This window comes from Eutrigla gurnardus (assembly GCF_963514095.1).
Source record: "Eutrigla gurnardus genome assembly, chromosome: 20".
Taxonomy (NCBI): Eukaryota; Metazoa; Chordata; class Actinopteri; order Perciformes; family Triglidae; genus Eutrigla; species Eutrigla gurnardus.
In genome coordinates, this window is record NC_139931.1 from 16,102,721 (window position 1) to 16,114,799 (window position 12,079).

General features: G+C 42.7%; 1 protein-coding gene across 1 annotated transcript; it reads right to left on the reverse strand.

Annotated features, from left to right (window-relative positions):
* Positions 1-393: 393 nt before the first annotated feature.
* Positions 394-8,564, reverse strand: cnn1b (calponin 1, basic, smooth muscle, b). Its single transcript, XM_084036760.1, has 7 exons — positions 8,326-8,564; positions 4,567-4,688; positions 4,403-4,469; positions 3,796-3,933; positions 3,343-3,459; positions 2,298-2,444; positions 394-1,625 (listed from the first exon to the last, which is right to left on the reverse strand). The coding sequence occupies exons 1-7, from the start codon at positions 8,383-8,385 to the stop codon at positions 1,380-1,382; spliced, it is 897 nt and encodes a 298-aa protein (XP_083892886.1). The 5' UTR covers positions 8,386-8,564; the 3' UTR covers positions 394-1,379.
* Positions 8,565-12,079: the final 3,515 nt, after the last annotated feature.

Here is a 12,079-nt window from a genome sequence, read left to right on the forward strand (position 1 = left end):
AATAAAGTGTGTGCCACCCTTTGTGTGCAGCAAGTGAGACTGCAAAATGAAAATGCATTTTAAAGCTAAAACGCAAAATGTGTGCTTTTTTCAATAAATTGTGACTTTTTGGACTTTACTACACCCTGGACATTTTTTGGAAATGTTTAGATCCCACGTGTGGAGAAACAATATACACAGCCACCAGTGGAATCTCATTCTACAAATAGTATAATACTTATATTAATTAACATTGTTTTGTTGAGTGTCAACGTTACAAACGAAGGCTCGGACTATTCGGTACAGCCCTTTATTACATTATTAGTAAAATTTGTGTAAAAAAAAAAAAAAAAAAGCAGAAAAAATGGCCCCAGTGAGTGTTTTACGATCATACTACGACATTTTTCTTAAAAAAAAAAAAAAAAAAGAAATCTTATTTTGTAAAGTATCTAACTGACAAATGACTAGTGGAGTTCCAGAGTACAATAGAACCATCTGAATTGCAGCGCAGTAGAAGTACAAAGTACTGCTCTCTAACTGCACACGAGGTGAAGCCGGGTAAAGTGCAAACGGAGCAGCAGCACTAAAAGCCAAAGAAACAGGACAGAGACTGCTGGGGACTAATTTCATCCCAACCTCAAACTGTATAATGCAACACCTACTGTTGCTCTTTTACTTTATAAAAGCATTATAACCCCTCTTCTTCAAAATACTTCCTTAAAAAAAAAGCCATAGACACGTGCCGCACGCAAAGCCGCGTGAACTAGCCCCATAAAAAGCCGTGATGGCGCAGGTGCTCACAAAATCAAAGCGATGTCCGCACAAAGCTACACGTCCTGCATCGGCCCCGCCCTCGGCGGGTCCGGAGCTACGGTGGCATCACGCGGCGCTCCGATGCGGACGTGGACTCGGTTCCAACTGGGTCAGAGTTCAATAGCACCAACACGGTCACTTGTTTCCTTTCCGGAAAACGTTAAATTCTGCTCCGTCAGTGCTCAAACTGGATGAGGAGGGTAGGGAGGCGAGGCGAGGGGAACTAACAGTTTAAAATCTCTAATTGTATTGAAGGTAAAAAAAACTATAAATAGCAAAAGTCACTAAATTGGAGTGTTGCTTGGGTATTTGGAACGGGAATAAAATTCATCAGAGGTTGGCCGCTGTATGAAATCTTTACGTAAGCTCAGTGCAAACACTATTTTTTTTTTCTCTCTTTCTTTTACTCGTAGAAAGACAAATAATGCATTCCTAAGAGTAATAGTATGTTTAGAAAGACATGTGAAGACAACGATGTTCGAACAGCGTTAAATAACAGTCTGGAAGGTTTGTTCGTCACGTAGACGGTTGTGGTTGGTCGTCTGAAGTAAAGCAAAGAGGAGGGGGGGGGGGGGTCTGTGGGTTTCTTAGTCAGAGTACTGGTTGTAGCCGTCAAACTCTGCCTCGCTCCCGTTGTTATAGAAGGCCTCGGTGGGGTTGGAGCAGTACTTGTTGTCGAAGACCTGGCGGGGCAGGCCGTAGGTGGTCATGCCCTGCTGGGAGGCCACTTTGTTGGTGCCCATCTGCAGAGAGATAGTGGTGGTGTCACAGTTCTCCAGCTCCAGCTTCTTGTCGAAGATGTGCCTCCGAGTTCCCGGGGCCGTCATGCCGGCCTGGGGGGCAGAAATAAGATGGAGGTCATTCCACCGATAACGTACATACATTCATATCCTGTACACCACCTAGCAACCAGACAGCGAGCTCCTTCTCCAACAGACTCCGTCTCTGCTGGATACAATTACTACATTTAATTCAAAACAAAAAACAGAAACACATTTGCAAACTGTCTCATGTGTATTGTGTATAGTATGTTCATCCTATTAATATATTATATGCTGTAGTTGTTGCAGTCTTTTGCATTATTTAGTGTGCGATATCTAAACACACTATATATGTACTGTTGTTTTAGATAGCTGGCTGCTGTAACAAAATCATTTCCATGTTTGGGAAAAATAAATATTTATCTATAGTTAAATGAACAGACATGAATATATATACACACTATTGTGAAACATCTGTTACATTTATGATTTACTACTTTCCTTATATAATGGCTATTTTAACAGATAAAAAAAAACATTTAAAAAAAATCTGTATAGAAAGTGCAGTGGGAGTAAAATGGTGTCATTACAGCTCTTGTCCAGCAGGGTGCACTGTTACATGCAACGGCCTTAGAAACTACTGTGAACATGACAAAACTGGTGCAAGGCAACTTGCTGCTGCTGCTTCCTCCTCCTCCTCCTCCTCCTCCTCCTCCTCCTCCTCCTCCTCCTCCTCCTCCTCACCTGGCTGGCTCCCTTGTTGGTGCCCATCTGTAGGCTGATGGTAGACTGGTCCAGCGGGTTGTCCATGGCCATCTTGGAATCATACAGGTGGCGCCGTGTGCCATAAGAGGTCATGCCCTTTTGGCTGGCAAGCTTGTTGGTGCCCATCTAGAGACGTGGGGGGGAAAAGGAGCGAGTTTTAGTTAAAAAAAAATGGCACTAAAACATATGAGACACACTTTGCATTTTGTTCGGAAACAAATATTTTTATTGCATCACAGATATGATGATCTTTTTTAGTGATAAACAAGTTAACAAAATAATCTTAAATGAGGTCACCATTAATAAAAAGGTGCCCCTGCATATAGATGCATTTTTAAAAAAGCCAACATTTTGTGAGGCTGTTTGTTATTACACGATCAGGCTGTTTATCTGTCTGGTTCTGCCATGACAGCGAACTAGACAGCAGATGATTGACTTGTGTCTGCGGTGGAGAAACTACAATGATGGACTACAAAAAGCCCATCATGTTGTTGGTTCTATAAACAATAATGTGAATTTAACTGTTCAGTTATATTGAGCTATGTTTACTCGTTAATCCTGTATTGTAGGCCTATATTGCCTGTTTAACTGATGCTTCTTGTTATTGAACCAACTCTCCCATTCACTGCTGTAACACTGGATCTCTTAAATATAGACAGCCCGGTCACAAATATTATTTCATTTCCAAGGATGGAACGGACAATAAAAAGTAAAATAGGCTTCCAGTCACAAGAGTTTATATGATAAATTAAGATCGGCATATGATTTGTTTTCATGAACGGCCGAGTTGTGCGTCACTGTAAATGTTGCTCTCGCAATGAATTGTGGGGCGGTTATCTCCTTTCCTTTCGTAAAGGGAGGTCCGGTGTTTCCTGTGCCAACGGAGATATGAAAGGAAGCATTGACCTTTCACCTTTCCTTCACGTTTAGAGAATTCAACCAGCTCTTATCACGGCTCTTATTCCAGCTCATTTATTCCGTCAGGAACCTTCCTCAGAGAAAAATACGTTTCTGCTGCTCTGACCTGCAGGCCGATGATGTTGCGTCCCTCCTTCAGCTTTTCAGGAGCGAAGCGCCGCTGCTGTTTCTCAGCGTACTTCACTCCGAGGTCGTACTTGGAGTGGAAACCTTTGGACTTGGCCTGACAGAGAGAGAGAGAGAGAGAGAGAGAGAGAGAGAGAGAGAGAGAGAGAGAGAGACAGAGAGACAGACAAAAGGGAAAATGGTGGTAATCGAGTGCATTCTTCATACCCATATTGTTTTTATTATTCCACCGCTGTTACCATACTGTAGTCCTAGTCCCACGCAGCACATTGGTAGGTGGCTGCAACGTGCATCATCACTATTATACTATATACTCAACAACATCAGATGTCACAGGAGTGTGTGTGTGTGTGTGTGTGTGTGTGTGTGTGTGTGTGTGTGTGTGTGTGTGTGTGTGTGTGTGTGTGTGTGTGTGTGTGTGTGTTGCCCTCACCATTCCAGCCAGAGCGATGAGCGTGCTCTGGACCTGAGTGTGGTTGACGTTCTCAAACAGATCGTTGGCTTCGAAGAGGTCGTGTGGCTTCAGGCCGAACGCCGTGATCGCACGGACAAAATTCCCGATGTTTTCCAACTGAGGAAAAAAAAAAAAAAAAAACAGCAGACAATGGAACCAGTTGAGCAGAGCATCTATTTGGCATCTTAAGCCCCGAGCAGTTTCCTTGTGTTCTCACCCTGAATGAAGCCATTTTTATCCGTTAAAGGAAAAGTTTGAGCATTGGGGAAAATCTCCGACAGAAAGTTTCCCAAAAATGTCAAACTGTTGCTTTGAATATTGTGATTACATGCAAGAAAAGCATGACATAACAAGAAACAAAATAACTGACTGTGTGTGTCCATTATCAAGTGTTTACGTCACAGAGGGAATTCTTTGCAAAGAGCTTCAATCAAGCCTCAAAAGCACTGTTTGCGTTTTCAGTTTTCAGAGATTTGCATCATTTGATATGGCGGCTACTTCAACCAAGTTCCACATGCTCTGGAAAAGGACCGTGACTCGGAGACTCGCACTTTTTTTGTTTCTTTCCGTAGAGCTGGGGCATTACCTGGTGCCAGTTTTGACTGGAGCCGTTGATCCTCCTCACAGAACCCGGCTGGAGCACATTAATGAGTCTACAAAGAAATAATAATACAGAATTTAGTGTTATTAAACGGATCATTGTTATATCTTTCTGTGCTTCAAGCATCCTCTCAGTGTCTTCCCACTCACTCGCACAACAGGACCCCGTCCTTCAGACTCTCCATGAAGCCGTCCCCCATCCTTTTCCCCGTCACATCCTGGATCCACAGCCTCAGCTCCTCCTCCTTCTGGGAGTCGTACTTCCCCGCCAGCTGAGGGGTGAGATGGAACAGAGGTCAGAGGTCAAACATTAGAATGGACTGTTGTTTCATGTTCAAATTTGTTCGGAAACTACAGCTGACTTCAGCCCGTCAGTCTCTCCATGATAAACCCACTCTCTTGTGACGAGCCTTTAGTTCTAGTGAATTTCACAAGAAAACGGAGGGAAAATAAAAAAACATGTTGGCACCAAACCATGTCAAATATTGTCCAGTAAAGATAAATTAATTCCACATTATTCAAACGTAGCATTTAGTAAGAGTTTTCTTTTTTATTAAACGGTTTACAAAAAGTTTCCTCCCAAAAAGATGTCAGCAAAGATTCATCCAGGAAATGTTAATCTTGCCACAACGTTATGCAATTTATTACAAATTATAGGGAAATAAAGCCACTTCCTTGAAAGAATTGTTCCATTAAAACAAAACTAAAATATGTATTGAATTATTTGTTCCGTAATTATTTCATACTTCAACAAAACAATACATACAGGTTGCGCTGGCAGCTAATTGGAATGAAATAACTGGCAGTAAACCTATTGGACATTTCTTTATTTTATCCTATAATTGGAAACAAATAATTGAGTTATTTCCAGGAAAAACTACCTTGTTACACTTTCCATAAACATTGGGGGGAAATAGAGTGAAATTATATGAGGTACGGTGGAATAGCAGTAGAACAAGCCCATTCACAATAGTGGAAATCTATGTACCTTTTTTACAACAAAAAGAAGTTACATGCACATACAAGTCTCTACTTCAGTTTAATATGTTTCTTTCATGCCGGGCTTGTAGGAGCTAAAATAAACCAGCTTTCATCCACTTTCCTGTGCCGTCTTTGAATGTCTTACTGTATAATAATAATAATAATAAATATACTTTGAGACCGGCGTATAGAAGGAACAGGAAGAAAAATGAAAATGATAACAGCCTGTGGACATTCCTGCATAGAAACACACTAGCCTCCCTCTCTTCTCCCCATGTTATTTCCTTATTGGCACAAACACGTTGCCCCTAATACTTTGAATTCTGCCGTGGGGGTTTAAGGCTGCCCCCCCTCTCACTGCACACCCACACAGCCTTGTCCCCCTTTTCCTGAACGCTCTGCTGATAAGTCTTGGCAGTCTGGGACCAGCAGCCAACACAAACAAGCATTTCAAAGCAGCGGGGATAGCGCAGCTTCCAGGCCATCACACCAAACTTGGGAGAAACAGCTTCCTCCCTCTCCCTCCGACTGACGATCTCCTCCGATTGGCCCGGCTCATATTTCTACTCTCTTCCCCCCCGTCGCTCCCACTGGGTTTTCCAGAGTCTGCCCTTTTACAGCGTGTTTGACTGCTCAGGCAAACCTCGTCTGATAAAAGACGTGGCCAGGGACCGACAGGTCCCTCTTCCAGTCCAGGAGGTTCAGCACGGAGTCTGTTTTAGTTGGGCTGTTCTTCCAAGGGTGCAGGCAAAGCGGCTCGTTTCTGAGCTTCCAAGGCCATTTTCATTCATAAACAATGTTTATATGTATATTTATAATCTGTCAAAGAGTGAGTGCATGTAGACACAAACGTAAACACTCAACTAAAGTATAAGTACCTTAAAACGGTACTTCAGTGTAGTTTATTTGCTCTTCCAGTCAATTAGTTCCTTTTTCAAATAAAACAAAAATTGGAATTACTATCTATTAATATGCCAAAGTGATTGTGCAGCTGTTTGTGTGTAAACAACACACAGACTACATGAGATGTTTGGCTTCTCTACTAAATTAAAACAGTTAGGATCCTTTTTGTTGGAAACTCAACTCTTGAATCAACATTTTAAAACTATAACCCGGCTATCAGCTAGGCTTTGCCGTGACAGTAAAAAAGTAGTAGAACTAACTCTCTAATGTTACACAGCAATGTCCATTGAAAGAAAGCAAAGATTAGCTAACATTAGCCACCACAAACTAAGGCTGAACGAGTAATGCTTTATGTAGTTGTGTGTAATTATAAAAGAGAACAGTAGAATCTCAAAGCCCACTTGATTTATTGGTTCCAACGGAGACCAGACCATGAGAGTACATATGACCTGTGTAGCTGTTTGTAACAGATAAGTGGAAAATCCCTCCACACACAAACAAAGAGGCAGCTGACGTCACGGCGTTGCTCGCTCAGTGTGAAGCAGATCCGCCGGCCGAGCTGCTGGCGTGGCTTTGTCTGCGCCATCGCTCTCCTGTGCACCTGCGTCCCGTCAGGACAATGTTTTGTCGTTCTTGACTCCCATGTAAACTGTTTAGAGTGAGGACACTTTCTCAAGTTCCAAGTCAGAGCCTGGTCACTCCTTAAAAGGCCAGTAGATTACACTGACGTACCTGTCACTCTCTGCTGCGTCTCTGATGTCACGCCCTGGAACTTAGCGTCCCAGCATAAAACATTTACATACTCCAATCTAACACTGTAATACTTCTCTTCTCGCCACAATGATGGACTTGGAAATGGCGGCTAAAGAGCCCGACCAAACCTCAAATTTGTGGCAAAGAGCCGGCTGAGTGCTGAACGGCAGCAATGAAAGGAATGTGCGTTTCATGGAGTGCAGCGCACCTCTGTGTGGATTTAAAGCCCCGATGAGAGATGGCACTATTCAGGGAAGAGGCGACATCCCTCCAGGATAATAACGACAATGATGATGATGATCTGGGAGCTGGAACAATCGCACGCTGACCTTTCTCATCCTGAGCAGACTGTCAGCAGCTCTGACTCATCCCGCTGAATAGAGCCGCCACTGTCACGATACAGGCAGCCAAGGGGGGAAACTGTAACCAAGTACATTTACTCTAAATGTGACATATTTCTACTTAAACTGAATATTTATATTTATGCTACTTCACTACAATTCAGAGCAGCATCAAAACACAATTTTACATTGAAGAAAAGTATAATCTAATGTTAGAATACTACAATAATATAACACTGACATTTTATTTTCCTCATCCGACATTTTGAACGCGGGCATTTACTATTTTGTTTTTCATATTGTGGCACAAATACTTTTAGTTATTTATTCACATTAGCCTGTTATTTTGGAAAGACCGTCATGTGTCAACCTGCCGAGGAGATGAATAGGAGCAGAAGAACAGAGTATAAACAAGTCAATCTTCATCTCACACTCATAAATGCCTGTTTAAAAATCACACATTATGTTGCAACTGTGTGATCCATTATAAAAAGTGTCCAAACAGCCCTGTTTCCCAAGCACACTTGTTTTTAATTTGAATTAAGCTGAATTTACAGCCGGTTAGCACGTCTATGTGTCACATTTAAGCTGTTTGATGGAGAAGCAGAGCCAACAGGGCTGCAGCTAGCACACACCGAGGTTTTATCACAAATATCCCATATTTCATCCATATAAGGACCTCCACATATCAGTCCTGGCCACACCGCCACACATGCGTCAGGTCGAAGGGAAAACACCACGAAGTTCCTTATAAATGTAGGAGTAAACATGGGGCCCCACAGCGAGTGTTTACAGTGTGCGTCATCATGCTAGCTAGCCGTCGTTGACCCTTGACCTCGCTCGAGGACTCAACGCCGCAGCTACGACGCGTTTATATTCGGTATATAAATGATGATACACTTGATAATAATGTTAAAAACAAAAAACCTACCTTACTCTTGACCTCTGCAGAAAGCCCGAAGGCCGGTCCGCTCCTGAAATGCGTTGTCATTCTGTTGTTTGGTCTATTTACAGTGGAGGAGGGCTTTAAAGATGGAGAAGCAGGTAACAACTCTGTCCGAGCAGAGGAACAGCACAGGAAGGTCCCGGGCAAATCCCTGGGTGTCTTTTTAATATCTAAAACAAAAAACTAAAGTATTCGTCGCTTGTGCGCTGACCTGCTCGTGAGGCTTTTCAGACAACTTTCCGACACTTTTCTGAATCTTTTTTAAACTCTTCCCATGTGTGTGCTCTCTGATTGGCCGGGGCCGCCGTCCAATCCGGGCGCAGCCTCCTCGTTCGGGGGCGGGGCCGCGTGTGTGTGTGTGTGTGTGTGTGCGGAGGGGGAGTGATGTCATCGCTCGGGTATTAGATTTAATCAGTGTCACTTTTTCCATCTTCGCTCGGCCCTTCACGGATGCTTTTCACCGGCGTTCAGAGGCTCTGCGCTGAAGTTATGTCATCGTCTTGTTCCGCTGTCTTTGAAAGGCATTCCATGATCAATAACAAACGTGGACCCCATTTGATCTTCACTAGATATTAGATTATGTATTAAATAATGCAGTTAATCACGGGGTTACAACTACAAATACCATAATGGCACAGAAGATGTGTAAAAAAGTATTAACAGAAAAAATAAAAGGTCATAAAAATGCTATTAGTGGTGCAAAATGATGAATAATGGTGTATACAAATGCTAATCATATTTACATTATTAGTATGAGTATTATTATTAATAGTATTATGATTAATAGTAGAAGTATAATTATAAGGTTGACAGGAATGTCATGAACCAAAGTTTGGGGATATTTTAATTTCCTCTCCGTCACATTTCTACATGTTCCCTGTTGCATAATAGGTGAAAATGCTATTTAAAAAAAAAAAGAAATCCTCAAAGTCAATGCTTCATCCTCTGGGGATCATGAATGCCAGTACAAAATGGCAATCCATCAAAGAGATATTTCACTTCGGGACCAAAATGGCCGACTGCCATCACTGATCATAGCTACGCCCTTTACGCTAAAATGATGCTTTTTGACATTTCAGCTTTCTCTCCACGGTTGGCCTGAGAAATGGGTCAAGTTCTGTGAAATTATAATGTTAGATAGTTGACAAAACAATCTCACCACAAGGTCCATTTTTGTTGTAATTTGGGGATCTTTCGACTGAATCCCGTGATCCTCCTCTGCGACGCCCACGTTGTCATGGAACTGTATTAAAATGTCCTCTCCCCTGAGAAGGACGGCGACTTCTCCTCCATGTTGAAACGTCTTTGTTGATCTTGGAGACAGCAGCGGCGGCAGCAAGCAAACCCTTCCACCGCAAGGTCCATTTAAAAGCTGTTCTGGAGCTTTCAATCGTATCAAATGATCACTTCAATCGCCACCTTTAAGCCAACGCGGACGGGAAGCCCTTCAAATGCTCAGACGAATGGAAAGTTCAGCATCTGCAATTCCATGACAACCGGGCAAACTCCGTCTGCTGGGGAGGATTGTGGGATACGCTCGAAAGCTCTACAACAGCTGCTCGATCCATGTTCCATGGTGCCCATTATCACTCGGTATGTAACGTATGATTTTATAAATTATCAACCACACAGAACGGCGCTCGCAGCCTCTAAATACACTGATTTGGTTACACGTGGGTAATGTTAGCTCTTTGATTATTATTTATTACGTTTTCATTTCACCAGAATGAGAATCCTGACAAATCCATTTCATTCACGCTTAAAAATGAGAAATGTTGGAGCTACAAAAAAGTTGTAGGACTGCATATTTGACATTTGTTGGACTGTGCGTGGAAGCTACTGTAGCTCGCCTGACGTCACCCCGGGAACAATGAGGTGGTTTTCCTGTTTTACTCCAGTGTGTTACCTCTCTCTCCCCAACAGGCAGGCGGGTGACGAGGAGAGGTATGCAGCAGATTCAGGGTCTGTGGAGCAGAGAGTCCGGAGGGGGGGGGGGGGGACGACTCCTCCACAGACTGCATGATTCACACTCTGCTTTCTCTTGTGTGCGTCCATCACCAGACACATGGCAGGCCTCCTGGAGAGGAAGACGCATGGAGGGTCTCTCCGGGTGGCGAATGGCCGGAGACTGAAGAGTAAACGATAAAAATAAAGAATCGTAACGTTTCTGCAGGAAGTTCAACCTGATCTATATTGATCACACAGCATCAAACGCACTCCGGAGCAGATCATGAGAGAGCAGCGAGATGTTTCAACCACGATGGAAGGCATGTGTGGTATTAATGTTCATCTCCGTGTTCCGGTGGAAATAGGTGGATTGATACATCTGAGTGCTATAATAAGAGGAGTTTTACATCTTCATCAGATTTAAACGCAGACAGAAACACATGAACACTAACAAATACGAATGAATATGGCAAGAACAATAAAAACACAAAAAGGCTAAACAATGAAAATTGCACACACTGAAAACTGATAGAAATTTGCGTGTGAGATGTCACATGAGAATTCTATTCAGAAACACTTTCTGTTACATTATTTGAAATCCTCGTACCGATAAATGATTAAATTTAATGCTCCGACATAAAAAGTTCAAAGTCAAAGGGTGTTTTTTTCCAAATGACCTCCTCAACCTTTAAAGCCACACGTGTTTGTAACAGTTTGGCTTGACTCTTCCTGCCTGTAGGCGTTTGAATGCGTCGCTCTGGACCTGAAGTTCCAACTAACAGCGGAAGGAGCTGAAAGGAAAGCTGCGTGAACTGCTTACAGTCGAGGTGTCAGCCGGTATGTAAGCAGCGGCAGCGGTTCAAAATGCCAGTCGATGACTCGGCATTGAAAGCAGTTGACCGGCATTTAAACAGGAAGAGATGAATCGACTTGAAAGATGAGACGAAAGCAGTTGAAGCGTCAGTCGTTGAGAATCACAGACAGCTGAAACGTGGGGACGCTCAACGGTTAGATTAAGAGTACAAACGAATTGAACCTTCATTTGAAGTGTGAGAGCTGAAAGTAGTTGAACTGTCTGTTAAAGAGTAAACGATAACTTATAACTTGAATTAAAAAGGACCGAAAGCAAATGAAATTGAAGGGCCACAGCTGGTTGAAGCGCGGATTGTGGCTGGCGTTTCAGAGTCGTGTAAACAGCGATAGGAGTGGAAGTGTCAGTTTGCATCACATAAGGCAGATTTAAATAGTTCTAGACTGAAATTTGACAGAGTTTAACCAGAAATATCAAGTAAAAATCCATCCATCATCCATCCATCCATCCATCCATCCATCATCCATCCATCCATCCATCATCCATCCATCCATCCATCCATCCATCCATCCATCCATCCATCATCCATCCATCCATCCATCATCCATCCATCCATCCATCCATCCATCCATCATCCATCCATCCATCCATCGTCTACCGCTTATCCTGTATTCAGGGTCGCAGGGTCAAGTAAAAACAACAAATAAAAAAGATGATTTCTCCACCAGAATGATCCCATTAAAAAATAAATAAGTAAATAAATAAAGACAGAATAACTGAATGAACAATGTTCTTACAATGATGCTGTTTCACAGTTGGTATTTGGACACATGACCTCACTGTTTTACGGCGCCGGTGAGCTCAGCGCACCAATAACGGGCTAATGATCAAGTTAAAGCGCCATAAAATAAAATGCAGCGACATAACAGAGCCTGTAAACTGCTTAATCTCCTCCTCATTCCATTGCAATATAGTAAAACC

Bases quoted from the DNA above. Each gene is read 5' to 3' on its own strand.
- cnn1b (XM_084036760.1), bottom strand. From the start codon at position 8,385: ATGACAACGCATTTCAGGAGCGGACCGGCCTTCGGGCTTTCTGCAGAG. The intron at 4,470-4,566 runs GTGAGTGGGAAG...ATTTCTTTGTAG, and splicing joins GACGGGGTCCTGTTGTGCGA to ACTCATTAATGTGCTCCAGC. The intron at 1,626-2,297 runs GTGAGGAGGAGG...TCTGCCCCCCAG, and splicing joins CCAACAAGGGAGCCAGCCAG to GCCGGCATGACGGCCCCGGG.